Source organism: Polistes fuscatus, unplaced genomic scaffold (genome assembly GCF_010416935.1).
Source record: "Polistes fuscatus isolate 324 unplaced genomic scaffold, CU_Pfus_HIC Scaffold1, whole genome shotgun sequence".
In the NCBI taxonomy this organism is placed as follows: Eukaryota; Metazoa; Arthropoda; class Insecta; order Hymenoptera; family Vespidae; genus Polistes; species Polistes fuscatus.
Window position 1 is genome coordinate 2,226,767 of NW_025112997.1, and position 27,316 is coordinate 2,254,082.

Genomic DNA, 27,316 nt, shown 5'->3' on the forward strand with positions numbered 1-27,316 from the left:
TATCCCCCGAACGGTTTGAATTACTCTTTTGATTAAAAGTCACCTCTCGTATCTTCCAATCGTACACGAAAGAGAGAGAGAGAGAGAGAGAGGGAGGGAGAGGGAGAGGAAGAGGAAGATATTTGCAAATTAGAACGATTTCAACGTTGGATTCATTCGACGGTGACACTAATGTCTTATCTGTCAAAGAAATTCTAATCAATGTTTAGAAATTGTCGGTTTAAATCCTAATCAAAATCGTATTTATAGAATAATTATTTGGATTTTTATTATTAACATTCGTTAATGCGTATCACACACACACACACACACACACACACACATAAACACGTTCATATACCCATATTGATATGTACATATGTATTTGCGTTATCGAAAGCTATGAGGATCCATTGGATCATATAGATCTTTGATATCAATCACTTTAATCGCTTTGATTCGTCAAACGAACGGTGTTATTAGCAAATGTCTACTTTGTCAGTTATATCCTTTGGCATCCTGTACAACGTGTCAAACCGAGAACGATATTCTACACAAAGGACTGCCAATCTACATAAACATTATCAAGATCGTTGAATAGTAACACCGTTGGATTAAAAAAGTGCTGAGGAGGAGGAGGAGGAGGAGTGTTAGAACAAGCAAGCTTCGATAGCGACATTCGTTGAATCAAAAATTGATCCCATGATTTCTCAAATTCTTATACTCGTCATTCGCTCATTGTCGTCGTATTTCCCTTTGATTCTCATTTATTTGATCTTTTTTTGTATCATCGTAAGCTGTCCGATACGATTAAATAAACGTCGTTCCTTTTAGACGATTCCTCACTCGTATTGTCAATTCGTTTTTCCTTTTTTAATTCAAAAAACTTCGATTATTATTTTTGATTCTAAATTATTAATTAGATATAATATTCATTCAATTGCAACATTTGAAAGGATTCATTTCTTTCTTCATATTGTTTTTGTTTGAAATGTAAAATGTCAAATGATTACGCAATAATTATTTTTATATTCATTTAAAATAATGAAATTCGGGTTAATATTAAAGGATTATTTCATCAAAAATTGTGGCATTAAATTTATCTAATTATTTGAAATCTACGTATATAATAATCATTGTCAAAACTAGAAAATGAAGTTTAAATGGTAATACGGGTATTTGGAAAAGTCGACAAATATTTGTCGCAGGTGACCTATTTTCCTTTTTTCCCTTAGCCAAGCCAGTTTTCTCTTCGATTTCTTTACGATATCTTTCGTCGTGGTCGTTTTCGTGGTCGTGGTCGTGGTCGTCGTCATAGTCTTTTTTACGATTCATCTTTCGAAGGTACACGCTTGCGGATATTTTCTCGATGTTAGAAGAACACGGAAAACGCGAATTGATTGGAAATACATCAGGTCAATTTAGAACAAATTTCTGATTTACCTGAGACGAGAAACGAAAAGAAATAGCATTTGCAAAATATCATCTTTATTATTCGAGAAAAACATGTCGTCTCTGCGAGATGTATACAAAAATAACAATTTTGTTTTCGATCATTTCCGTTTACTGTCCTTTTTTCTTTCTTTTTTTCTTTCTTTTCTGGCTTTTTAAATTTGGCTCGGTTACATTTGACTTCGGCACGGCGCCATGTGTTTAAGTTACGCGTTCTCAAGAATACGAGGAGAATTGGTAGTACACCATATATCAATGACTAAAAGTTTCTCTTTCAAGAAATCACAATCGAAAAGTTCTAAAGTTTAAAAAGCTAAGCTTTAGTATATTTCCTAACCTTATCTCTCCCTCTCTCTCTCTCTCTCTCTCTCTCTCTCTCTAAGAATTTTCTTTCTCAAAAGTGAGAAAAAACCAGACACGTGCAGTCAATCTCAAAGTTGTAAGTTTTACTTGTAAAAATAAAGAATACTCGTTGCCAAACTACTTTTCACCAAGTATCGTCGTGCTAAACATAAACACCCTGCATTTTTCTTCATTCTCACCAAAAAACAATTTTCTCTGACTCTCTTTCTCTCTCTTTTTAGCGGATTGTTTTACACTTTCTTTTTTTTTTCTCCATCATTCTCTTGAAATTATTCGAAAAAGAGTGGAATACAATTTTTACGACGAAATTCTTATCTACCTTTTAGAGTCAAATATTTTTTCTTCATCTCGAGAAGAACCAAAAAAGGTTTTCCTGATAGGTGTGTACACACACACACATATACATTCATTCACACTATGAAACTCTCGTTTCCATTTTCCACCAATAGCATTCCAGAAGAGGTGTAGATTTCCAATTCCATTTTGGATTGTAGATCAACTCGATATCGAATCTAACCGAATGAGATTGTACTACGTTTTTGAGGGGAGGACCGTTAAACAAAGGTATCATTGATTCAATTCGATTCGATTTGATAAAAGCATAGGGATAATAAAAAAGGGTTTAACCAGGTCTGGTCTTTGTCCGTGAAATTTTTACAACAAATGTTGACTAACGTTGAAAACTTGATTGTCCAATCGGAAAGGAAGAAAGAAAGAAAACAAACTCTTACAAATGATAATAATAATAATAATAATGATAATAATAATAATAATAATAATAATAATAATAATAATGAAACTTAGACAAAGTTAAATTGGATAGAAAAAAGCCTTCCGATGGGGAAAACTTCTGACGTTGGTATTCGGTGATAGCTAAGGAGATAAAATTCGCTTAGAAATTCGTTCGATAGAAAAGGCAGGAGCAATTTCGAAAATAATGAATTTCAAATAGGAGAATCGGCATCGAAAGTCAATTAGAAGAAGGGCAATCGTCGAGAGAGGAGTGGAATCGAAAAGGGTCGGTCGATCGATCGATTTCTTGACTTTCGATCAAGTCCACTTAAGGTGTTGGAAGGGTTTTTGAGACGATTCTCCAGCATTTTGGAGAAAGGATTGCAATGGTGGACGATTAAACGACTCCTTCCATTCTCCGAGCCAAACAACGACCACTGAAATCGATTCTAATGGTCGCATAGATGTCTTCCGTAATTTGGAACCGTGACACTTCGCATGGATAGGTTGTGCGATGTGCGGTGTAATACGGTATGGTGTGGTATGGTATGGCATGGTGTAGTGGGGTGGGTGTAGATGGTGTGCACACCGATCGAATAATTTCACCGTTTCCAACCGAACTCTATCGATTGTGCGCTCGCATGCGCGTATGTGTGCGTGCGTTCGTGCGTGCGTGTGTGTGAGTAAGTGTTACGTATGAATCGTATATTCGATTTCTTTGTCCTCCTATTTCTCGACTTACACTAATGATAAAACACATACGTATAATTTATCTTTAGTTCGCGAATAGATCATCGAATATCTCGGCAGATAGATTTTATCTCTAAACTCTACGTCTACATCTTTTTCACGTGTCTCGTTTTTTGTTTTTACTATTCGTAAGCAGCGTGTGTATGTGCGTGCGTGCGTGTGTGCGTGCGTACGTGCATGTGTATACCAAAGATTTGTTCTTTTCTTCAAACAAGCTCGGATGTCGATGGGAAAATATGAAAAATTAATAAAAAGGATATAAATGCAACAAAGAAAAAAAAAGATAATAATAATTACATCTTGAAATTAGGTTACAGGAAATTGTTGACAATACTTTGATGAGTGATATTGTTAAACGTAAGATTAAAAGGAACGCGCGATCTTTTTAAATAAATGATTATTTTTATTGAAGCAAAATTGATGATTGTTCCTAGAAAGTATCTTAGAAAAGAAAACGGATAAAAAGAGAGATAGATAGATAGATAAATAGATAGATACATAAATAGATAGATAGATAGATAGAGAAAAAAAGAAAGAGAGAGAGAGATAGAGATAGAGAGAGAGAGAGAGAGAGAGAAAGAGAAAGAGGGAGAAAGTTTAATCACGCGACGAAAAGAAGAAGTGAAGATAGTAAATTCTTTGTAAAAAGTTGGCGTATAGAATATTTTTCTCTCTTTCTCTCTCTTCTTTTTCTTCTTCTTTTTCTTCTTCTTCTTCTTCTTCTTCTTCTACTTCTTCTTCTTCTTCTAGTACTACTTCTCATTTTCAACAACGTTCGTTTATTCTCACCCTTCTTCTTCTTCTTCTTCGTTTTTTCTTTTTTGTCTTTAGTAAGGGGGAAAAAAACACCCTTCCTTCGGTCGCGCGTTCCTCGCGAAACCTGCGGGCGACTACAGAGCTAGCGGAGCTTTAGTTTTCTAAAAAAAAAAAAAAAAAAAAAAAACAAATAAAAAGAAAAGAAAAGAAAAGAAAAGTAAAGAGAAGAAAAAAAAGAAACAAAAAAGAATAAAACCATGTGTCTCCACCGTGTCTCTCCCTTTGTACAACCAACCCATATACACGACCACATAGATTTTTACATGCATACATGTATATACATAGATACACGTAGGTAACACATTCCTATCGAACTCTTTCCTCCTTTTTCTTTCTCTTTCTTTTCTTTTCTTCCTTTTTTTCTTTCTCTTTCACTCTCTCTCTCTCTCTCTCTTTCTCTCTCTCTCTCCCTCTCTTTCTGTCTTTCTCTTTCTCTTTTTCTCTCTTTCTCTCTTTCTCTATTTCTTTCTTTCATTCTCCCACTTCCTTCTCTCCATCTTTTATTCTAGCTCTCTGCAAAAACAGAAGGTAAGTTCATCGACTCGTGAATACTCGCGATGTTTCTACGAAACAACGAAAAAAGGAGGCGTTGGGGGAAACGGGGGGGTGGAAGGGGCGAGCGAATATTCCCTGTTACGTAAGAATTCGCGTTTCTATTACGAAAGAAACGAAACTATTTCTTTGATAGAAATCGTTATTGTTGTTTGTTATCGAAACAATTATTTTTCCGATTGCAAAAGAGTATTTTCTTTCATTTTCATTTTTCTTTTTTTCTTTTTTCTTTCTTTTTTTTACTGCAGAATAACGTGAGAAAATAATTTTCGAAATAATAAAATAATATAATAATCGGTAATGGAAAGCGTGTTTGTGACCAGAGGTCAACATCTTTTTTTTCTTTTTTTCTTTTTTTTTTTATACATCTTAACTCTTATCACGCGACAAATATTCTTTTCTTCTGTATTTTTTCTCTTCATTAGTCTTTTTATCTTTGTTACTTTTAATTTAAATAATAAAAAGAAAATTTTTTTTCATTTAAATAAACGTCGCGCGCAAGAGAAGTTAGGCGAAAAAAAAACACAAAAAAAAGAAAGAAGAAAAGTAAAGTACCTAAATATTCGCTCACGGTGTCTGGAAATGACAGGCGTGAGTCGATTGAAATTTTTACGAACGAAAATTTCGAAGCTCCGTGTCGGTAGGGGGAAAAAAACCAATCGTAACCAACGTACCTTTTATTCGATTACATTTTTCTTTTCTTTTTGGTATTTTTAACTTTACGTTACTCACGAGAGATAATAATAAGGGATAAAACTTGGTGGGTAATGAGACGAAAAGAAAAAAAAACCCATCTAAAACATGAACTTAAAAACGGAAGAGAACGAGTAAACATACGTATGTATATATGCATGGTAGTGTGTGTGTGTGTGTGTGTGTGTGTATGTATGAATGTGTGAGTAAAAAAAAAATTAAAAATAATATCTAATAAAATTGAGAAAGCAGAAGAGGAAAAACAAACAAAACAAAAAAAAATAGCAAAAAGAGCCAGTTTGGGGATAGACCAATTGGAGACTCCATTATCGAAGTTCGTTCGATAGGTCGTCGAAAACATACGGTTACTCGTGAAAATGTTCCAACGAGAGAACGTTGTCGTTATTTTCTAATAAAACATCGTTTCGTTTTATTCGATTGGAATAAACGATTTTGCGGTTATCGCAAAAGAAAAACGAGGAGGCTTGCCCTGTCTCTCTCTCTCTCCCTCTCTCTCTCTCTCTTTCTCTTTGTAAAAACTGTCGATTTTTGACTTTACTCTAATTTCCATTTTTTCTTTCGTGTTTTCGGTTAATTTTAATTGAACGAAAAAACAACTTCATTTTATTATTACCATCAAACTTTTCTCTAACACGAAAGTTGTGTCGTTGTCTCGTTTCGATACGTAATTAATTCTTTTCCTACGATTCATTTATCGTTTTCTCTTTTTTTGTTTCTTTTTCTTATTTCATTTATATTTTATTTTATTTTTTTTGATAATTTAATTGTGCACGATCGCTTCGAAGAAAATTTATTTTCTATTCCTTGGATACAATGTATTTCTAAATCAAACCATTATTTAATTTCAATTTCCTCCAACGAATGAATTTTCTGTTTAATCTCATGTATTTTTATCCGACCCTTGTAGTAATTTCTCTCTCTCTCTCTCTCCACTTTCGTCTCCGTCGGTCTTCCCTTTTAAAGAGATCGTATTTCGAGAGAGAAATCATCGGTCGATTAAGAAACTTTGGTTAACAAGTAAGTAAGTAAGTAAGTAAGCCAAGTAACTGTTCCGTCGTTACGAACACCAAGGATTATCTTAGGTGATCTTCCTTTCCGATTACCGTCTTCTATTCTCCTCTCATCTCCTTCATTAACAGTTTCGTAATTTAATTGAATAAATAAAATGACAGAAAAACCAAAAATTCCAAAATAATACATCGAAAGACGAAGACATTGAGTAGAATTAAATTGAGTTCACGTTATACACAGAGGTTGTATCAAAGTTTATGAGCATAACTTCAAAGAATAATTTCAATATATGCTAAAGTAAGAAAAAAAATTATTGGAATCGTATGCTATTTTGTTTCCGAATGACAACCGTTTCTTTTTGTTTTATCTTTTTCTTTTTTAAATCATACGTGCTGTTAGGTATATGATTTTTAAAGAAAACGTTTAATATGATAGGAATTTTTAAAGGAGAAAGTCCCATATAAATCGATCGATTAATGGAAGTACGATATAAATCAGTTCAATTTTTATTTCTAAGAATATCTAAAATCTTTAATTTAAAATATACACCGAAAAACTATATCGACGTATTAAACAGATTTTTCGGTTAATTCAAACAACAGTTGGTGTTTTCAAATGAATGAAAAAACGTTTCAAAGTATGTAATATAAAAATGAAAACGAGATCATATATTATCTGTCATATAATTATATGAATTTTTTAATCTTATTTTAACGCATTTGAACCACAGCCCAGAAAGAGTTATACCTACATTTGTTGAAACAGTCTGTATATATATATATGTATATTTTATCTCCCTCTACAAATATGTATAACACGTGTCGGTTAGAGAAAAGTCTCTTTTCATTTTCCACCTCACGTTTCGATGCTAGGATTACCATTTTTCATATGGAAAAAGGAAAGGTCCTTCGTGGTTTCGACGGACCTTTCAGTAAAGAATCTCTAATGCCCTTCTTCTTACCACACCCCATCGTTCTCTGTTAGTTTGAGAATAAAAACGATTTCAAGGATTCTTCGAAGTTACTCCTTTATCCGTTAGATTTGAACCTATGAAAAATAAATAAAAATAAAATTGTTCTCTCTCCCTCTCTTTCTCTCACTCTCTCTTTGTCAATAAATTAACCCATTTTGAGTGTTGAATACTTTTAATTGAAATGTTTTCTAAGAACGGAATAGTTTATTATTAATGCGACTGTTTCCGTTGATTGATATTATTAACACCGTACTTAATAATAAATTATATATTTAATAATTACAATTTTTCTTTATTATATATCATTTTCTGTGTGACAAAATTCAATGCAATAATCAATACGCAAATAAACATTATATTATTTTACATTCGTATTGACGAACACGTATATGCGTCGATAGGTCACGCTAAAAACTATTACCAAACGCATATATGCGTTCATAGTAGTCAAAGGGTTAATCGAATAAAGAATTTTGTTTCTGATAGAGTAAAACATTGCAATGTTATTATTTTTCTTCTTTTTCTTTTATCTTTAAAGAAAATGAATGTTCATAAAATTCGATCAATAGAGAATGCCTACCGTAATTTAAAACTTTCGCAAACTGATAAAGAAAAGAGAAAGGCTAGAGAGAGAGAGAGAGAGAGAGAGAGAGAGAGAATGAAAAAGATACTTTTTAATACTGGAGTGAACAAATTTTTCTTTTCTTTTCTTTCTTTTCTTTTTTTTTCTTTATATAACCCGTTATATCACTGAAACGATTTCGTAAAATTAAACTTCCGGATAACGAGTCTTCCGCTAACAACTTCACGTCGCATCGTTATCCTTTACTTTTTCTATCCTTAACAAGGCACGATTAACGAACTACGGGAATGAAATTAATTGGAAATGTCGTGAGTGGAACGTGTGTAGGTGCTCGATCAGGAGGCTGACTATTTTTTGCTAGGAACAAAAAGGGACAAAAAGAAAAGAAAAACCAAAAAGAAAAGAGAAACGGAGCGGATAATAATTTTTTCTTTTAAATTCCAAAGTGCAATACTTTCTTTGGTTCATAAACGTTGCATAGTGTATCGTCATACTGATCGTCTTTGTCGTCAACGGTGATGCAAAGAACGCGAAGGAACTTTTTTTTCTTGTTCACTTTGCCTGTCTCTCGGTCCACTGTTTTTCCGGAAGAGTGGGGGAGAGGGAGAGTTGGAAAAAAATTTCATCAGAACTTTGACGATAACCATTGACCCTACATAGTCGCAGGAAAACCTCTTAGTATTGTCTATTTTTTCTATTTTTTCTATTTTCTTATTTTTTACTTCCTATGTCTTTCTTTTCTTTCCTTTTTTGTCCTCTCTCTCTCTCTCTCTACTTTATCGTTCCTTTTCAGTTCACTCGTAAAATGTATATAAAGATGAAGTGGAGAAAAAGAAGAAAAGCAAAGTAGCATATTCCCAAGAGAAATTTAATGACACGTTACTCCCAATGGTATATTTAATGCTTTCTCAAAGCCTTCTCATTCTCTTCTCCCTAACTTTATCTCTTTTCATCGAAATTCATTTCTTACGTACCACCATTTCTTCGCCATTTTCTACCTTCTCCTCCTCTTCCTTTTTGTTCACGCCAAAAACTAACATAGTAATCTCATTCCATTCCATCGGTAGCATCCTTTCAAACGAGAAATGCACTGTCACTCGATTCATTTCACTTTTATTCCTGCAGTTTCCTTTTATTTTTCCTTTTCTTTCTTTTTTTAACGAATGAAAAGAATTGATTTAAAATGATCGAAGAACTAACCCGATAGCAATAGAAATAATAATAATAATAATAATAATAATAATAATAATAATAATGAGACAACGACGAAGAGTAAAAGAAACAAAAGTTTATAGTCGGTGAGAATAATTTTTAGCCTCATGGTTTTGGAAATGATTTAAACGATATACGTAGGGTATATTCGTATGGAACGGATGAAACGAAGCGAATCGCGGTTTTACTTCCGACTTTGCCAAGGGATTCGATGGATTTCCATAAACGAACTCGGTTCCGTTACGATCACGTTCTCTACCCCATATGGAAATTTGCATCCTCCCAACTCCTCCTCCTCCTCCTCCTCTTCCTCTTCTATCACCATCTCTTCCTATTTTACCATCGATGGCGAAACGGGGCAATAACGGATGAAAGAAAAGGTGAAAAAAAAAAGAAAAAAAAAATAAAGGTAAAAAAAGAATAAAAAATAGATAAGAAAAAGTCAAAACGTTCTACGGACTTTTTATGCGCATAAAATTTAACCTCCTCCCACTGCCCACCCACGCACTTTTCTCCCTTTCTTTTTCTGGTCTCTACGTGTGAAACACATACGTTAAATTTGTATACGTGTGTTATACATGTGTCATGTTCGACCTTATGTAAAACGAAACGAAATTGAAATGTAGAAATGGTAGGAGAAAGGATGGATGATGATAAAGAGATAAGGAGGGAATGGGAAAGGGGGAGGATTGACGTTTTTATTATTGAAATATCACCGAGGAAGATACGCGTATTATCACCTTGATATATATATAAAAAAAAAAAAAAGAAAGAAGAAAAAGTAAAAAATAGAAGCGGAATAAAAAGGGAGAGTCAACAGAAGGGGGAATCTGAATCGAGTCGTTTGTCGGTCGTAGAAAAAAGGCAAAAAAGAAAAGAAAAAGAATAATAACATGCATTGCAATCTAAAAATCTGCCATTTTTCGTCTCCCTTTTTTTTTCTCTTTTTCCGGTAAAAATCGTTATTGGTAATCGTCTTGACTTGATTTTTTCCCTTGAACGTATCGGCTATATGCTGGCTGTCGTTTAATCGAAAAGATAAAACAACAAGGAAAAAAAGAAATTAGGGTAAAAGAGAATGCTAGTAGGACTGTCCAGTGTCGCGAAAAAAAAAAAGGATAAAAAAATAGAAAACGGGAGGAAAAAGGGATACTACTCGCGACACTTATTGACTCGGTTTTTTATTTTTCCTATCGTTATCCAACTCGAATGACTTTTCTCGTCAAGTTGAAGAACGATTACATTCGAATATATATATACATACTTGTACACACACGTATGTCGTATACTCACATTGAGAGTGTGTAAGTAAGTAGAAAACTCGTATATACTCGTCATAAAAATCGTAGAAAAAGGAAAAAGAATCGAGAACAAAAACTAGCCGAACGTTTAAAAATTTTCGTTTGATCCTCGAAACTTCACGTATTCCAATACAATGCTATCTACGATTCAAAACGATTTTCTATATCGACAGGGATAACGAGTGAACACATAGAAAACATAGTAGCACGTGCTCCAATCTATAGAATATTTCAAAATACATAGTCTAATTTCAGTATGGTAAAGTGTAATAGAAGAAATTCATACGATCATACGTATGTCCGATATAAACCTTATTTTCCATTTTTCTCTTTAATTGTTAAATAAATATCGTTAAATAATTTTCATAGAAAATGTTCGAACGAAAGATTTATAAACAAATTGATTGCTCACGGAGAATCGATTATAATTTCTACTTAAACCAATCCTGAAATTACGCATACCCATGTGTTTTCTGAAACATCCTGTATACACACGAATACGTGTTTATAGATGTGAGTGTGACTTTAGTTGAATCCGAACCATATCCTGTGTTTTAAGCGTTTCGTTTCTCCGTCCGTTCGATTTGTTCGTTTCGTATATCGAAATTCTATAGAGTGGAAAGGTAATAGTCGTTTATGATATACATGAATACACGTATGTAGTAAACATTTAAAAGCCATCATCGTTTCGATGTCCACTTCAGAACGACATTGATAACGACTACGACTAAGTTTCTCTGAAGGGTGTTTACGTTCAAATGTGTGGAGAGGGGAGTAGGGGGGAGGGGGATGGCTTACATATATCGACGAGTAAATCTCGTGTTCTAGTACTATCAGATCATTGTTTTATTTTCATCTTAGCATCTTTCAACCTTCATCCTTCTATACTTTTTCTTTCCTCTTTTTTTATCCCTCTCTCTCTCTCTCTCTTTCTCTCGTCGGAAAAGCAAGCAAGCAAGCAAGCAAGCAAGGATAGTAATCGAAGAAGGGATCATCGTAATTATCGTCCTAAGAGTTGAAAATCGATTTCTCGGGAAAATTTCAATCTCTCCCTCTTCGAATTTAATCCTTTAGTTAACGACTTTTTCTTTTATCCTTTATCTATCCTTTATTCTGATCCATTCGAGTTGTTACCTTATTCGAAATGCACGAACGAAGTAACGAACGAACGAACGAGAAGGGAGGAAAGAAAATAAAGGGAGTACAAATTCTTTCCATTCGAGATTCGTTCCACTGTTAATGTCGTGAAAAGTATGTTAGACTAAAGTGTTCTAGTATCGGGCAAATATTTGTTCGCGAATGTCCTTTTAAGATACATATATATATATATGTATTATATAGGGATGTACATATACATTTACGATTTCTGCTTGAAGAACATCTATCCTCCTACTATCCTGCATACTACTCTTGTGCTAACGTTTCGAAATAAACATTTACTTAACGTTTGAAAAAGCTTCGAAAGGTTCGATGCGTGGATAATAGACGTCGGGGAAAAATGAGAAGGAAAATTTAACTGAAATAGAGAACGATAGAACGATGAAGAAGAAAAGAAAAAGAAAAGATATATATATAAAGATAGATAGATAGATAGATAGATAGATAGATAGAAAAAGAGGGAAAGTACATTGGAAAATGCTTTTCACCAGAATGAGATACGTTTTTCCGCGCGACTGTTCATTTCCACTGACGTAATACTTTCCTTCTCGTTTTGTCGATTTGTTAACGACAAAGTTATCCCGCTTTGAGTGTCCTTCGAGCTTTTTAAGCTTTCTCTCTCTCTCTCTCTCTCTCTCTCTCTCTCTCTCTCTCTCGTCCGATACCGTGAAAATGTTCATTCCCATTTTAATACGAATATATTTGCTCTTTGAATTTCATTTCCACGAGAAAATTTTCGATTTACGATCTTGTTAACTTGGATCAAATAAATTCTCATTCTTTTTGTTTCCTTGCCGCGCCCCCCCTCCCCGCTCCCCCGCCTCTACCTTTGTTCTTTTCTTCCTTCATTCGTACGTTTTACATGCACCGACTGTATTTAAAAATTAACCAAAAAACACACGAGAAAATAAATTAATTTATTTCCCATGTCGTTACATTATATTAAAAATAACAACAATAATTGTACATAATGAAACGGGGAAAAAAAGGGGGGGATGTACGACATTAAAAGTCATTAATTTTATTACCTCAGTTTCGTTTCGGTTTTTTTTTTGGTCTTTCTTTTTTATATTTTTATCATCTTCCGTCTTCCGCTTTCTCTTCTCTTACTTTTTTTTCTTTTCTTTTCTTTTTTGTCTTTTTGTTCCAATCTCATCCTCTAGAATAAGACATTCGCAAACAATAATATAAAACGTTTCCCTTTCATTCCCGCGTGTAAAATTAATGTCCGAAGTAATCGTAGGAAACGTCAAAAGCAATGATGTTTGTTTCTTCTTTCCTTTTGAACGTATTATTAATCGCGTTGCTCTCGCGACCGCTTGAGAGTCAACCAGATGTTAAAGAAAAGCGAAAGATTTCTCTCTCTCTCTCTCTCTCTATCTGAAGTTAGAAACAAAGAAGCAGAGCCAGTAGGTTTCCTTTTTTCCCCCTCTAATGAGGAAGCATTTCTTTCCTTTTCGAGGTTACCTTTTTCTTTTCCATTCCTTCTCTCTCTCTCTCTTTACTTTTTATTATTTCTTTATTTCTTTCCTTTTCCTTGTATCTCTTTATACATTTCCTTTTCTACTTTTCATCCCTCTATCTCGTTTCCTCGGGTGATATCGATTTTACTCCGGGATTCTAAGAGTCAAAGTAATTATCATTCCGCTCTTTGTTCTTTATTTAGCAAAAAAAAAAAGAAAAAAAGAAAAAAATTTACCCTTTGCAATCGACTCGATGTACAAAAACAAAAAATAAATATCTATTTCCCGACTTTTTTCCTCCCTTCCCTTCTCCCGTTACTTTTGTTTTTCTTTTAACCGTATCACCTGAAAAACAAAACAAAAACAAATAAACAAAAACTGATATACCGGATAATAATTTATGATTTCAATCTTTCAGAAATATCATCGTACTCGAGAGTGTTTGGTTGAAAAGTTTTGACCGAGTTTCGATCGAAACGATAATTGTTTTTGTTTTAGGCTCAAGACTTTTCAACCCAGCCTCTACCTATGTACACGTATGTCGAGTGACATGCACATACGAACGACATCAACGTATTTGAATAATATCTTTGTCGTTTGCGTGTGCATCGTCACCTTTTAAAAGAAAAAAAATCTTCTATTAGCATAACTTTCCTTAAATTTATTTCAATTTTTTTTTTTCGATATGGAGTAAAAAATCCCTAAACTGGCATAAATCAAAATTTACTCGTTTTCCGATGTATTTTAACGTTCGATAATTACCGTCGTCGTTATAATAATTCAAATTCAGGTATGATGTTTGAAAAGAAAAAAAAAACGGACGCGTTTCATCGTCCTGTGAAGGGATGATACCATGAAATGTTAATTAAAGAAAAACAACACCACAGGGGAGAAAAGTAGTAGGAATCGTCGAAGCTCGCGACAAGTCGCCTTGATTTTTACGCTCGAAAGAGTTGTGAAAAGCATAATAATGGGCGTACTTTATGTGACTCTGATATTTTCACGGAGTACACTTGAGCACGATTGGCTGCGATTGTTTCAGGAGTGACCATCTTGCTATCGCTGACGGTGTTCCTGAATCTCGTTGCCGAGACCCTACCCCAGGTCTCCGATGCTATACCCCTGTTAGGTACTAATCGACTTTTTACAATAATCAACGAATTAATAAATAATTAATTAAAAAAAAATAATAATAAATAAGAAAATAAGTAATCGGAAGATATATTAAACGGCGTTTCTCACTCGGTACTTGTCACGGACGATGCGCGTGTTCCCGTTGTTTTTTAAACGCGAGAACAGAAGGGATATTATTTTTTTACTTAACTCAATTCAATAATATTTGAATATAATGTTTGTGAATAATTTTAGATTTTTTTTTTTTTTTTTTTATTTGGTAAGAAAATGTGCGAGAAGAAAAATAAATACAAGATCCAACTTCGAAAGATACGTTTCTTTTTTTTTTAATAGTATGACAAATAGGAAAAGAATTGGTTTTTGCCAATTAAGTTTGGAAGATATTGATCAAAGAGGAGAGTCGATTCGGAAATTCGTGTAAAAGTGCGAAACATGGGAAAAGGCAATTTCGTTTTTCTCTACTGTCCGGAGAACGAAATGTCACATCCTATCGTCGTGGGAGGCACAAATCGCTGAAGCGAAACTTTCCAAAACTACCAGTTGCTTCTTTATCGAATTGTTCCGAGTGAGTAACCCTCTCTTACTCGCTGGACACATTTGTGTGTCCTTTCTATTTAAACTCAGGGATATGGAGGGATAAACAAAAGTTAACATTCCCCAAATTTGTTATCTCCAATTTTCTTTGGTCAAAATTAAAAAGAAAATATTAATCGAATAAAAATAGTAATAATTTCAATCGTTATAAAATGTTATTTAAAATTATTCTTAATTAAAAAGAAAATAGCAATTCACTCTCGTTTTACCCGTTAAGAAAAATTCACGAGAATTATATATAAATCAGAACAACAACAACGTGCAACTTGATCCAAAGTTGTTTTAATAATAAAACCAAAATACTTACTCTCTGTGTGATAGGAAAAATATTCGAATTAATTATCATAAAATATTATTAAAAGATTGTTATATTCTTGAAAAAAAAAGATGTATATGTATATATTCCTTTTGTGGGAAAATAATCCTTTATTTTTTGCAAAACCGTGAAAACTAGAGAAAATTAGATGAGAAGAAAAAAGAGAAAAAAGAAAACACACCTTGGCTGCTTTTTTCGAGGTTGTTACGTAGCTTCATCCTCGGGAACGATGTACTTTCTTTCTTTCGACGAAATGCCTCAAACTTTTACGAACGTAGAAAGACGTTTTCCACGAAAACTTGAAGAAGAAAAAAAAAATTAGCCAAGAAGGAAGTTCAAAGAAGAGGAGAGGTACGTTGACTCTTCTTTTTCCAGAAGAAAATTTGAGTTAATCACGACGGGTAAACCCTAACATTACCCACGCTCGACTTCAAAATGTAATTCTTTTTACGTTTCGCTTGGTCCACGAAATTTCCTAGAATTTTAAGAGAAACTTCTTTTACTTCCTTCTTTTTTGGTTTTTTCTTCTTCTTTTTTTTTTTTAATTTTCCATCTTACAATTTTAATCTATGTTCTCTTTTGTCTATTAAAAGAAATAAAAGCAAACAATGACGCTTCGTATAAAAACAAAATTTCGTAGGTGTATAAAAAATGCAATGTACGACAATTAGGAAAATTTGATTATTAATTTTGAAAAAATATCGTGGTCCACGTTTAGGTGACATTTGGACAGAAAAACAAAAACAAAAATAATGATACAATTTACTTATTCTCGTTTTTCCGAATGAGTTGCATTTGAAGCGTTGCATTTGAAGCGTTTCTCAATTCGCTAGAATTTAATTGAATAAGTTTTGAATTCCGAATACGAGATGAGGAAAAAAAGGGATGAAAGAAAGAGAAGGACAAAAAAAAACACACCAATGGCTTCTGTTTCCTTTTTTTCCTTTACTCTTTCTTTCATTATTTCTTATCCTCTTCTTATCCTTAACACGATCGTCCTTTTTTTAAGGGTGCATTTGTAGCAATGCACAGTAAACTGGAATCGATTAACCCTGACACGTTTCTTCCCTATTCCTATCTCTAATCCTACACGCCCTTATTCCAACTTTGACTCGCCGCGAGGTACGTCCAAATCGAATTACAATTACGGACGACGTAGAAATTGACGGATGAGAAAATTCGTACGACTTTTCTTTCTCCTACGAGTCCTTTCGTTTTGTTTTGTTTTTTTTTCTTTCTATTTTTTTCTGTAGATTCGATTTTTTCAATTGTATTAAAGATAAAATGAAAAAGGAAGAAGGAAAATTTTGTATTGCCAATCAGCCAGCCCTTTTTCGAAAATATCAGGTTGGTGCTTGAAAAGTTATGTGACACTTTTCAAGCACATCGAGTATTTCAATTTGAATTTAATACAAAATTCATTAGAAAGTAAACAAAATAAACAACCCTCCCCCCCCCGATGAATTTACACGTGTATTATAATATGAAAAATATCGAAAATCAATCAAAATCGTAATTATTTTCATTATAAAATATAATAAACTTTATTCGGTATCATATTTTTGTTTTCTTATCTGAGCTGACGCGCGCGCTGTGACAATATTTTTAAAATATTAAATTATCCTTGTAATCGAATTTTTAAATTAAATATTCGCGATATCTTCTCTTTTTTTTTCTTCTTTTTAAATTATTTTCCTTCGTTAAAATTATTTTCGTGCTATTATCCGTCAAAAGAAAAAAGAAAAGAAAAAAAGGACAAGAAAAACAGGAAAATAAAAAAAAACCTCCCATCGTAAATCGTATTACTTTCGGTTGAAAAAAGTTTCTTCCAAGAAGATGCCGAATCTTCGACGGTCCAGGATTTTTCTACCGTGAAGGATTCATTTACGTTACGATACAGCGAGTCGTCCCTGGAGAGAACACCGAAGAGAACCTGTCGATTTTCTTCTTTCCTCTCTCTCTCTCTCTCTCTCACTCCCTCACTCTTCCTCTTTTTTTTTCTTTTTAACCCCTCTCTCGTTCCCCTCTTGTTTACCCTATTCTTTTTCCAACCATTCATTTCAAGCTCGGAAGACCATCAGTTTCGATTTATCGGTGATCGTAGTAAATTAAAACTTGTACTTCCATTTCTTTTGAATGTTCTCTTCTTGTCAATTTCTTTCTCTTTCTTTCTCTCTCTCTGTCTCTCTCTCTCTCTCGCTCTTTGTATCCAACTTGAAAAAATTTCATACGAATTTAACTCGACATCAAAGTTATCTATCGGAAAGAAAAGAAAAGAAAAGAAAAGAAAAATAACACATTCAATATTCGGGACTGTCAATCCGTAGAAAAATAATTAAAAGATATCAAAAAGATTCGGAACATGTGACTTAAACACATCGATGGCTTTCAAATATTCACGAACAAAGGTAACAAGTTGCTAACAATATTTGTTCGATTAAGCTTTCACTTAGAAACATTTCCAGAATTTTTTGAAAAAATAATCTAACTATCTCTGTCTTTTTCACCCGTATGTACATAGACACACACACACACACACACACACACACACATATAAATATATCTTTGACAAGTTCCCTAAGAAGAGAGTATATTTTTTTCTCTTTTACAACGCGATTGAGTTAATCGATAATTTAATCTTCGAGGAAGATAAAAGACACACTCTCTCTCTCACACACACACACACGCACACACACACACACACAGAGACACTTATATGCCTACAGTGAACTCTTTAAAACGTAAGCATAGAAAAGGAGACTATGTGAGTGTCGTTGTTTGAAGAGGAAAGAGAGAAAGAGAGAGAAAGAGAGAGAGAGAGACAAAACAAAGAGAAAGAGAGAGAGAGAAGGATAGAACGCGTATGCGCTGGGATGGCAAGTCGACTGTGAGGTAGTAAAGTGCATGGTAATTAACAACGTTGGACCAAGTGCACGTGCGCGGCAAGTTCAAAACGTATATACGTAAGAGAGTGAGTGAGTGAGTGAGTGAGTGTGTAAGAGAGAGAGAGAGAGAGAGAGAGATAGATAGATAGAAGAAGACAGAGAGAATTTGCTATTGCCGGTCATACGATGCGAGACGAAGAGAAGACACTTTCAACTTCGTTATCGTACTTGCCTTGAGAATATATAGGTGATACTAGCAAAGAGATACCCTTAAACGGCGTATACCCTTCTATCTTTCGCTTACAAGATTGAAAAAACCCTCTTTGAACATTATCATACGTGATTCTGGCGAATCTGTTCAGCAACAGGAGCTATTTTGAAATATTTCATTTCGGAACTGACGGGAAAGTAATATCGAAAAATAAAAAAACAAAAAAAAACTAAAACTTCAAATATTTCGATCAAGGATTGACATTGTCAATGTTTTTTCTCTTTTTTCTTTTTTTCTCAGAGTTATTTGTATCATTTTTTTTATTTGTATACGATTTATGATTTGGGGTTACATACAAGAAAGTAACGTTTAAAGAGAGAATAGTGTGTCGAGTATTTTGATTATCTTTTTTTGGTTTCAATTATTTTTTTATTTATATATTTTTGTATGAATCTTCATCGATCTGGTATTAATTTGTTTAATATATTATTACAGTTTATTTCCGCACGCGCGTCGTATATTTGTGTTGTTTTAATTTATGAACAAGAATTTGAGCGAAACGAATGGATATCAGCATTAAACGTTTACATTTAAATCGATATGGAATTTATTATTCGGTATTAATTATTGAGATTAAAATTCAATGCAGGATGATAAAATATTATTTTGTAACTTCTTAACAATTGTTTATTTTGATCTATACGTAAATATAAATTTGATTGAAAAATGTTCCTTTTTCTCACGCATATACACAGATATATATACACACACACACACACACACACAGAATTTTAATATATAATAGACATGTAAATATTATTTTATTTTTGTCGTTGTAGTCTCTAAAATATTTGCTACCTCTTAGAAAATAAATAAGCTAATATATTCGAGCTTATGATTCGACGGGTTACTTCTTTCCCAACGGCGCGTTTCCATTCCGCATTCATATTTCCTCGTTTATTTTTCGGCTTCGTACCGGCTACAAGCATCGTCGACATTCGAGGAATCTTGTTATATCTTATTTATCAGCGTACGTTTCGAGCATACGTAATATCTACGTAACCTTTCTCCTAGCTACTTTAACGAATGATTATATAAAAAAGAAAAAAAAAAATACATGCTACTACGCATACACTACACACACACACATATATTAAAGGAAAAAATACATGACGTTAGCTTCTTTTTTATGTTTTTTCCTGTATTTTTTTTTCCTTCTTTCTTTCTTTTTTTTATATACACTGAACACGTACATGTATGTACGTTTGTATTTATGCATGTATGTATGTATGTATGTATGTACATATTGTCACGCAAGGTTTCGGGAGATGAAATGTATTCGTTGAACCTGATATATGTAATACATGCATACATATATACATACATGATTAACCTTCCAAGGAGCATTTTAAATTCGTATATGAAATTTTGTTCGAAATATCGAACAAATAATTACTCTTGAATATTTGAACTATTACGTTTGTACAATTGCTAGTGAAATTCGCAGGAATCAACCACTCAATTCATTATATGCTCTACCACGGTTACAATTGAACATTTAATTTTACATTGCATTTAATTTCAAGGTTACCCTACCTTTACCTTATCCGAGATAAATTCAAATTTAAATCCTCACTGGAGAACAATTTAAATGATAAGGAAACTTCAGTTCATCAAAAAATCTAAATTAGTCAACGAGTTATTAAAATACAAGCTAATAATCACACTGTTCATATGACACTAAACTCAAATTAATATAATAATAATACTAATAATAATAATTATTATTATTATTAGATTCTAGATTCTCTCGATTATGCAACTTTACTATTTAACTTTTGTAATATCGGTTTTAATGTCGGTTCTTATTAATCTCAATTGAAAATGAAACGAATACAAAATTATTCGTCAAATTTTAATTTTTTTTCTTTAAATTAAAAAAAGAAAATAATAAAATATATATTAAGAATATACTAACATTTTTTTCGTCCTTTTGTCAATATTTGTTTTCTAATATAATATATAAAAAAATAGATCATACATCAAACAATTTATATTTCTATACAATCAAGCTTATCAGTAATAAATAAAGTGCTGAATTTTGAATTTTTTTCTTCGTATTTTGTATTTTATATCATTCTCATATGAATAAATAATTCTGAAACTAATTATGCTCACAAACCGAGGTTCCACAGTAATGCATAATTTTCTTCGAAAAAAAAAGAAGTAGTAGTTTGTATACTTTAATTATCGTTATTCGTGTGCACCTGTGCTCGATATTATTAAAGAGTATATCGTAAGTATACATATATACATACTTCTGAGCTTTAATAATGTCCTAGAAACACCTGCCGGACCATTTGTCCCGTTAGGAACATTTTCATGACGCTTGATACTAACTACTCTCTTAACCGAAACGATAAATAAATTCTCCCCATTCTCTCTCGACTCTCTCTCTCTCTCTCTCTCTCTCTTACACCCACTTATCTTAGCCTGGTTTCCATGGGCCCATCTAAAACGTTCATAATAATTAATATAAATCGACTTATGGAGGAAACTATGCTTGTTGCAACTATGCGACGAGTTTTACGTCGTTTATTTATCATTTAATAAACCAACCAGCTTAAATCTGCCTTCAATGTTTAACTGCTTTCTTAGACGAAAATAGTGTGTTTTAGAAATATTTTGTATTATTATTAAAAAATCATCAATATATTATCTGTATATAAAATATTATAAAAATATGTTTGTTTTTTCTTTTCTTTTTTTTTTCATTTAATTCAAAGTTGGATCTTGTAAAATGTATTAGAAAATAACGAACGATATTAATTAACAATCATAAAAAAAAAAAAATCTCTTCTATTCTCGCAGCACATTTAAGAACAACGTTAAATCATAATTTTTTCGAATAATTCCAAATTAGTATGAAACGCGCAAGAGATAACGCACGTGGAAAGAAACCAGATGGATAAAATGACAACGTTTCTTTGATGTTCTCTTTCTCTAACAATATAATTACAAAATTTTATCTGAAAAAGAAATAACAATTTGCTTCATTTTCGTGCTCTTTCTTTCCACGTTTTAAGTATTGTACATAAGTTAGAACGATTAAAAAACATTTTCGTGATCGTCGTGATCGATTTACGCGAACTATTTCTTTCCTTTCTCTATCTCTTTCTTATTTTCCAATAGTTCGCGTCAAATTGGCACGGGGAAACGAAAATTTGACGAAAGAAGCGTGCGCGTTGCCCGAATTCATTTATAAAAGTATATATTTGTGTGTGTCGTATAAATATATTTTATTTTATATTCATTCGATACACGTATATATATGTACCTATAACATAATTAATTACTATCATTTTTACAGCAGGGTTTCTCATATGCGGGTCGCAGAAATTATTTGAGCACGGTTTTAATTAAATTCATATATTAAAATTATTCATTATATTCGTACGTATACCCCCAAAATTATTCACGAATAAATTTGTTTAACTGAGATCAATTCTCAACAAATATTCTAATTCTAGTCTAAGTATTCTATGTCTAGGATCGGGAAAATATAAACTTGTTGTTTTGGTAAAGGGATTCGCCGAGTGGAAAAATTTGAGAAGCCCTGGTTTGGAATAATATCGAATGACTAATGTGCGTGAGGGTGTGTGTGTGTATCTTTAAAATAAAAAAAAAACAAAATATTTAACTAAACGTATGCGAGTGTTAAGTGCGTATGTAACAAGAGTGTTCGAATGAACGCATGAATGTCATATTGTTGCATCTTTCTACGCGTGTACGTGAATGTATGATTGTGTGTATGTATATATAATATATGAATGAGTTAACTGAAGGCGTAGACATATTCGTGCATCGAGTTGTCTGGTGTCGGTGATTATGACGAGGGTTAACAACCTGTGCGTTTCTTTCTCTCTGTCTTCTTTATTTCTATTCTTTTATTCTATTTGTTCTGTATTTTTGTTTCTAGTAACTTTTTATCCTACCCCATGTCCCCCCGAGTTCTACGTTTTTCTTTTATTCTTTTTTTTCCTTTTTTCTTTATTTTTTTTTTTTTGTTAAAACCATTTGTGCCCTTTACCATCCATCCATCCTTTACCTCCCTTTTTTCTTTAGTATCAACGGTAATTGCCTGGCTTCGCGTCGTTCAAACTGCGAGAGAACTTTTAAACCGACTAGAGCTTGTGTACCTCATATTTTGCTTCGCTATTCTCTGCTCTTTCTATTCTTATTCTTTTTCTTTTTCTTCTTATTCTTCTTATTATTCTTCTTATACTTCTTCTACTTCTATTTATACTAATACTTATACTAATACTATATTCTCTTGCTATAAATTTTAATTATTAATTTTAATATATATATATATATATATATTTATATTATTATTATTATTATTTATTATATGCATATATAGTAATATTGTCTATTTGTGCATACATATATGGTAAATTATAGATAATATTATTAATTAGTTAGCTTAAATATATTACAGAAGTTATTGAAAGTTGCTCATTCTGATATTCTCTCAGCATCTCTCGTTTTCGTTCAATTTATCGATCGTTTAACTCGTCCAAACTATCTTATAACTTAAACTTATGATAAAGAATAGAAATTAATATTACACTAAGGAATGCATTAAAGAACTGTGTAACGTGAATTTTCATTCCAGAAAAAAACGACACGATTGATTACCGTACAATCATTTTATCTCATTTCTTTTTTTTTCTTTTTTTTCTAGGAAACAAAATTTATCTTTTTCCAACACACCGTTTTTTAAATTATGAAGAATCACAACATTTCGTATATTTAGAAGAAACATAAATTCGTTTTGAAACCCATATATCCTAAATTTCTCGGTATCATAGTTTTAAGTTGATTTTATTTACGATATACGAGTAGACGTTCGTAAAGAAGTAGGAAAAGCAATTTACCTTAAGCGAATCACCTTAAAACCGTGTACTCTCATTCTCTCTCTCTCTCTCTCTCTCTCTCTCTCTCTTTCTTTCTCTCTTTCTTTTTCTCTTGATGTACGAACAAAGTAGATCACGAAAAAGCAAAGTAACGTGGATAAGCGTGGAAACAAGAAGGAACGCCTTACATGAAAATAGCTTTTCCTTCGACGGAATTTTGCAATCCCGGTCCTTCTCTAGTTTTCTTATTCTCATTCTTTCTCTCTCTCTCTCTCTCTCTTTATTCTTTTTGTTCCCCTTTTCCTTTCGAAAAGCGAACGACGCTTTACGAGCGGGCTACGTCTCTCTCTTTTTGGATAGACTCTTATTATTCAAACTTCTTCAAAGTTTCGTCGACGCAATTCACAAAACGAAGGGAGGAGATGAGAGATGAGAAGAGTCGAGAAAGAGTAAGAAGATAGAGTTTTCCAAAGACCCGAATGAAAATTTTTCGTACCAAAAAGAAAAAAAAAGACATTTCTGCCCGTTTGCAAAGAAAAATCTACTTTTTTTTCCACTTGCCAAAGATTTTCGACTTTGCGTGTTATAACTGTCCATGTCTGATGTTAGAAGAAATTTGAGAAAGAGAAAGTAATAAAAAAGAAGAAAAAGGAAAAAATTAAAAAGGGGTCGAAAAGAAAAAGAGAGAGAGAGAAAAAAAAATATTCGTTTAACGAAGAGACAACAACGAAAAATAGACAGACAAAAAGAAAGAAAGAAAGAAAGAAAGAAAGAAAGAGAGAGAGAGAGAGAGATGAAAGTTGAAAAGAGGTCGAAACGTATTTCAACGTCTTCTCGAGAATACGTTGACTCTCGTCAACCTTTATTTTCTTTTTGTTCTTTCTATCTTTTATCTCTTTCTTTTCTTTCTATTCTCGTTCTTCTACACACACACACACACAAATACATTGGTACGTCGCCGAAGCAAATAATTCACCCTTACGTCCGATTGATCTTCCAATAAAATGTCCCCGTGAAAGAGAGAACGCGTATGCACGAAATGCACAACACAAAAACCTTCAACAAACGAGACAACGAATAGAATAATGCTTCACGAAATCGGAGATAAATATATTATTTTCGGACGTTTAATATATTATATATTTACGATAGAAATCTGCTACAATGTTAGATTGAAACATCGTAGGGAAAATTATTCTCTTTATTTAATAAATAACAAGTTTAAAGTCTCCCTATATTGCATATTACACATTTATTAATTAGAAACTTTTTTAAGTTTCTTTGCAAAAAGTAATTTGTTCGTTCAACGGATAACAAGTAGAATCCTTATACAAACATATTAATTGATACTAGGAGTATTATCAAGTTTCCTCGGATATTGTTAAATAGGAGCGTGTAAGAATATATTATTACTAATAGAGTAAAAAGTGTTGCATATCTGCAGGCGCTAAGCAAACAAAATTATTCAAGATTATAATCGATTTAAATGAACGTTTAAAAATATTGTTTGGATAAGTCAAGTAAGAAGTTTCACAGATTATCATTAATTTAACTAAACGATTTTTTTAATTCTTTTCTTCGTTTGACGTTATAGTTTACGAAAAAAAAAAAATTAATTAAAGTAAAAATTTAATATAAAAGAAAAGAAAGAAAGAGAATAGATAGATAAATTTATTGTTCTCGTTCGTGTTTCTCGTTGGAGATGCAAGGCAGTTGGAAGAACAGAAAACGGTGTAACGGTGGACGCATTTTTTTCCTTTGGAAATCATATTTCAATGGGTTCGGTCGACGCTTAAGAACCCTCAAGGCTTCTTTTCTTCCATTCATTTTCACACGTTTACACCTCTACCAGCATCGTAGTCACCACCATCATCGCGACAACCACAACCAGGTATACTCTTTTCGCCCTTTACCTTCGTCAACGTAACTCACCCTCTTCGTTGGTGCTATTAACAACACTTCCGTCCTACCATTTAAATCACCCTTCGAATTCACTTAAATTCTCTTTCAACTCTGACAAATTCTTCTCTCTCAAATTGTATCATTAAAACTCGTATCGATCTCATTTAGAAACAAACTTTATTTCGTTAAACGAATATTTGAAAAAGAATATAAATCTATCATCGATGAATGTGTTATAAATATTATAGTCGTCTGGAAAATTTCTTAATCATTTTTTTTTGTCTCGTTTTTAAATAAAAGTTTATTTTTAATCGAAAAAAAATATCTTTCCATGTTAGACTAAAAACATTTCAATCCAGCCGAGTATCAGTCCTATTCAATTTTCCTTTGATATTTCAAACGATATAGATAAATAAAAAGAGATGAGAAATAAGAACGACAAATAAAAGAAGTTAAACCTATTTTCAGGACATTCTCGATAGATTGTCTCAGGACACTTGTCTCGTTCAAAGTACCTATACCACCTGGCAAGTTGGAAACTAAATGTAGTCCTTAAATCCCCTGACTGCCAAGAACCTGGATCAACCCTTTAAGGTATCTAGGATCAGCGAATGTACGGATGAACGAACACGTGTCGTTCCTTTCAAGGATGTTCCAATACCTGACGCGTTGAGAACAATCTGTCGAGCTTGATCGTTTCCTTTCTTCCTATTTCTTCACCGTAAAAGTATTTAATTGTTAATAAAATTAGTAAAAAATTAAACAATGAAATATATTTCGTTCGAAAATAATCTCGTATGACTAATCTAATGATAAATTTAATGGCGAGAACGAATGATGCTAAGTAAAAATATCGAGGATGCGAGGATTGTGATCGTAAATTGTAAAAATCGTTGCTATATTTTAAATATCCTTTCTTTATATTTTTATTTCTCTCTTTCTTTCTCTTTCTCTATCTCCAATCTTCTCTTTCCTAAAAAGATCTTATATTATATTTGTTTCTTTCTTTCCAAGATCTTTTGAAACATTTTCATTTCAAGAACGAGAAGAGGGTACGTTATCCAACAATATTACTTTTCCTTTTTAATTTGTTATTTATTTTATTATATCAATTAATTTTTCTTCATCGATCGAACGAATCCAGGCAGTATAACAGAACTTATTGCAAACTTTGTTAATTTGCTGCTGTGTTTCACTTTCTTACTTTTCCTAACTTTTTTTTCTCTATCTCTATCTCTATCTATCTCTATCTCTCTCTCTCTCTCTCTTTCTTTCTCTCTTTCTCTCTCTCTCTCTCTTTCTCTCTATTTCTCTATCTTCTGTATTTACACGCACATACACATAAGTATGAAAAATAATAATTAAATACATGAACAATTTATTATGAAAGTGTTATAAGTCCATTTCAAAAAGAAATAAAAAAAAAAAAAATATAAGAAAAGATAATTTTTCGATATTTTATTTTTAATTAATAAAATTTATTAATTTTCTTAATTTATATATATTCTCACAACATGGACTCGCATCATTTTCATGATAAACGATCCAATTATATATATTTGAATATATATTTTATAAATTGGTTATGAAATATGTACATATGTGTATGTGCGAGTGTGTTGCGTTAATCGGCTGTCGCTTCGCTACTGCTTCTTCGTCTTTTACAAATTTGCGTATATTATTATACAGATATATATATATATATTCTTTTTTTGTTTTATACATATATATATATATATATATATATATATATAAATATTAAATCTTTTTTGTGTGCACAACAAGATTGATAAATATATATGCTGCTCTTTTCCTACGTTCGCTTCGTATTTATATTTATACATTATACATATTTATTATATTGTATTATACATTTCTATAATATATTATTATTATTATTATTATTATTATTATTATTATTATTATTATTATTATTATACACGAGTACATAACACTAACATACATATATATATATATTTAAATATACATATTTAAAACCCACGCATATACAAACTCACATGAGTTGAAATCTATGTAGAAATTGTAATAAACGTTATAATGATATATACGAGATTTAATTAATGATAAAAATGAATGAGCTTTCATTCACCCGTACCAACTTTATAACGAATAAAAAGGTACATTATATTATTACGCGAGTTCTACCAACTTTTACTTCTACAACTTTTCTCCAATTCATATATTTCAAAGGGAAAACCATTCACGTTATATTCTTACCTTCCAACGAAAGATAAACGGCTCTCCCAAGCGTCTCGAAATTGACCGAGCAGGTCTA

At 32.3% G+C, this 27,316-nt stretch overlaps 1 protein-coding gene across 1 annotated transcript in view; it reads left to right on the forward strand.

Moving 5' to 3' along the window:
- Positions 1 to 27,316, forward strand: part of LOC122518943 (acetylcholine receptor subunit alpha-type acr-16) — a 249,106-nt gene that overhangs the window by 188,834 nt on the left and 32,956 nt on the right. Inside the window, exon 10 of the mRNA XM_043638086.1 lies at positions 14,102 to 14,188. Within this exon, the coding sequence (XP_043494021.1) occupies positions 14,102 to 14,188 (87 nt within the window). The remainder of the gene's footprint in view (positions 1 to 14,101; positions 14,189 to 27,316) is intronic.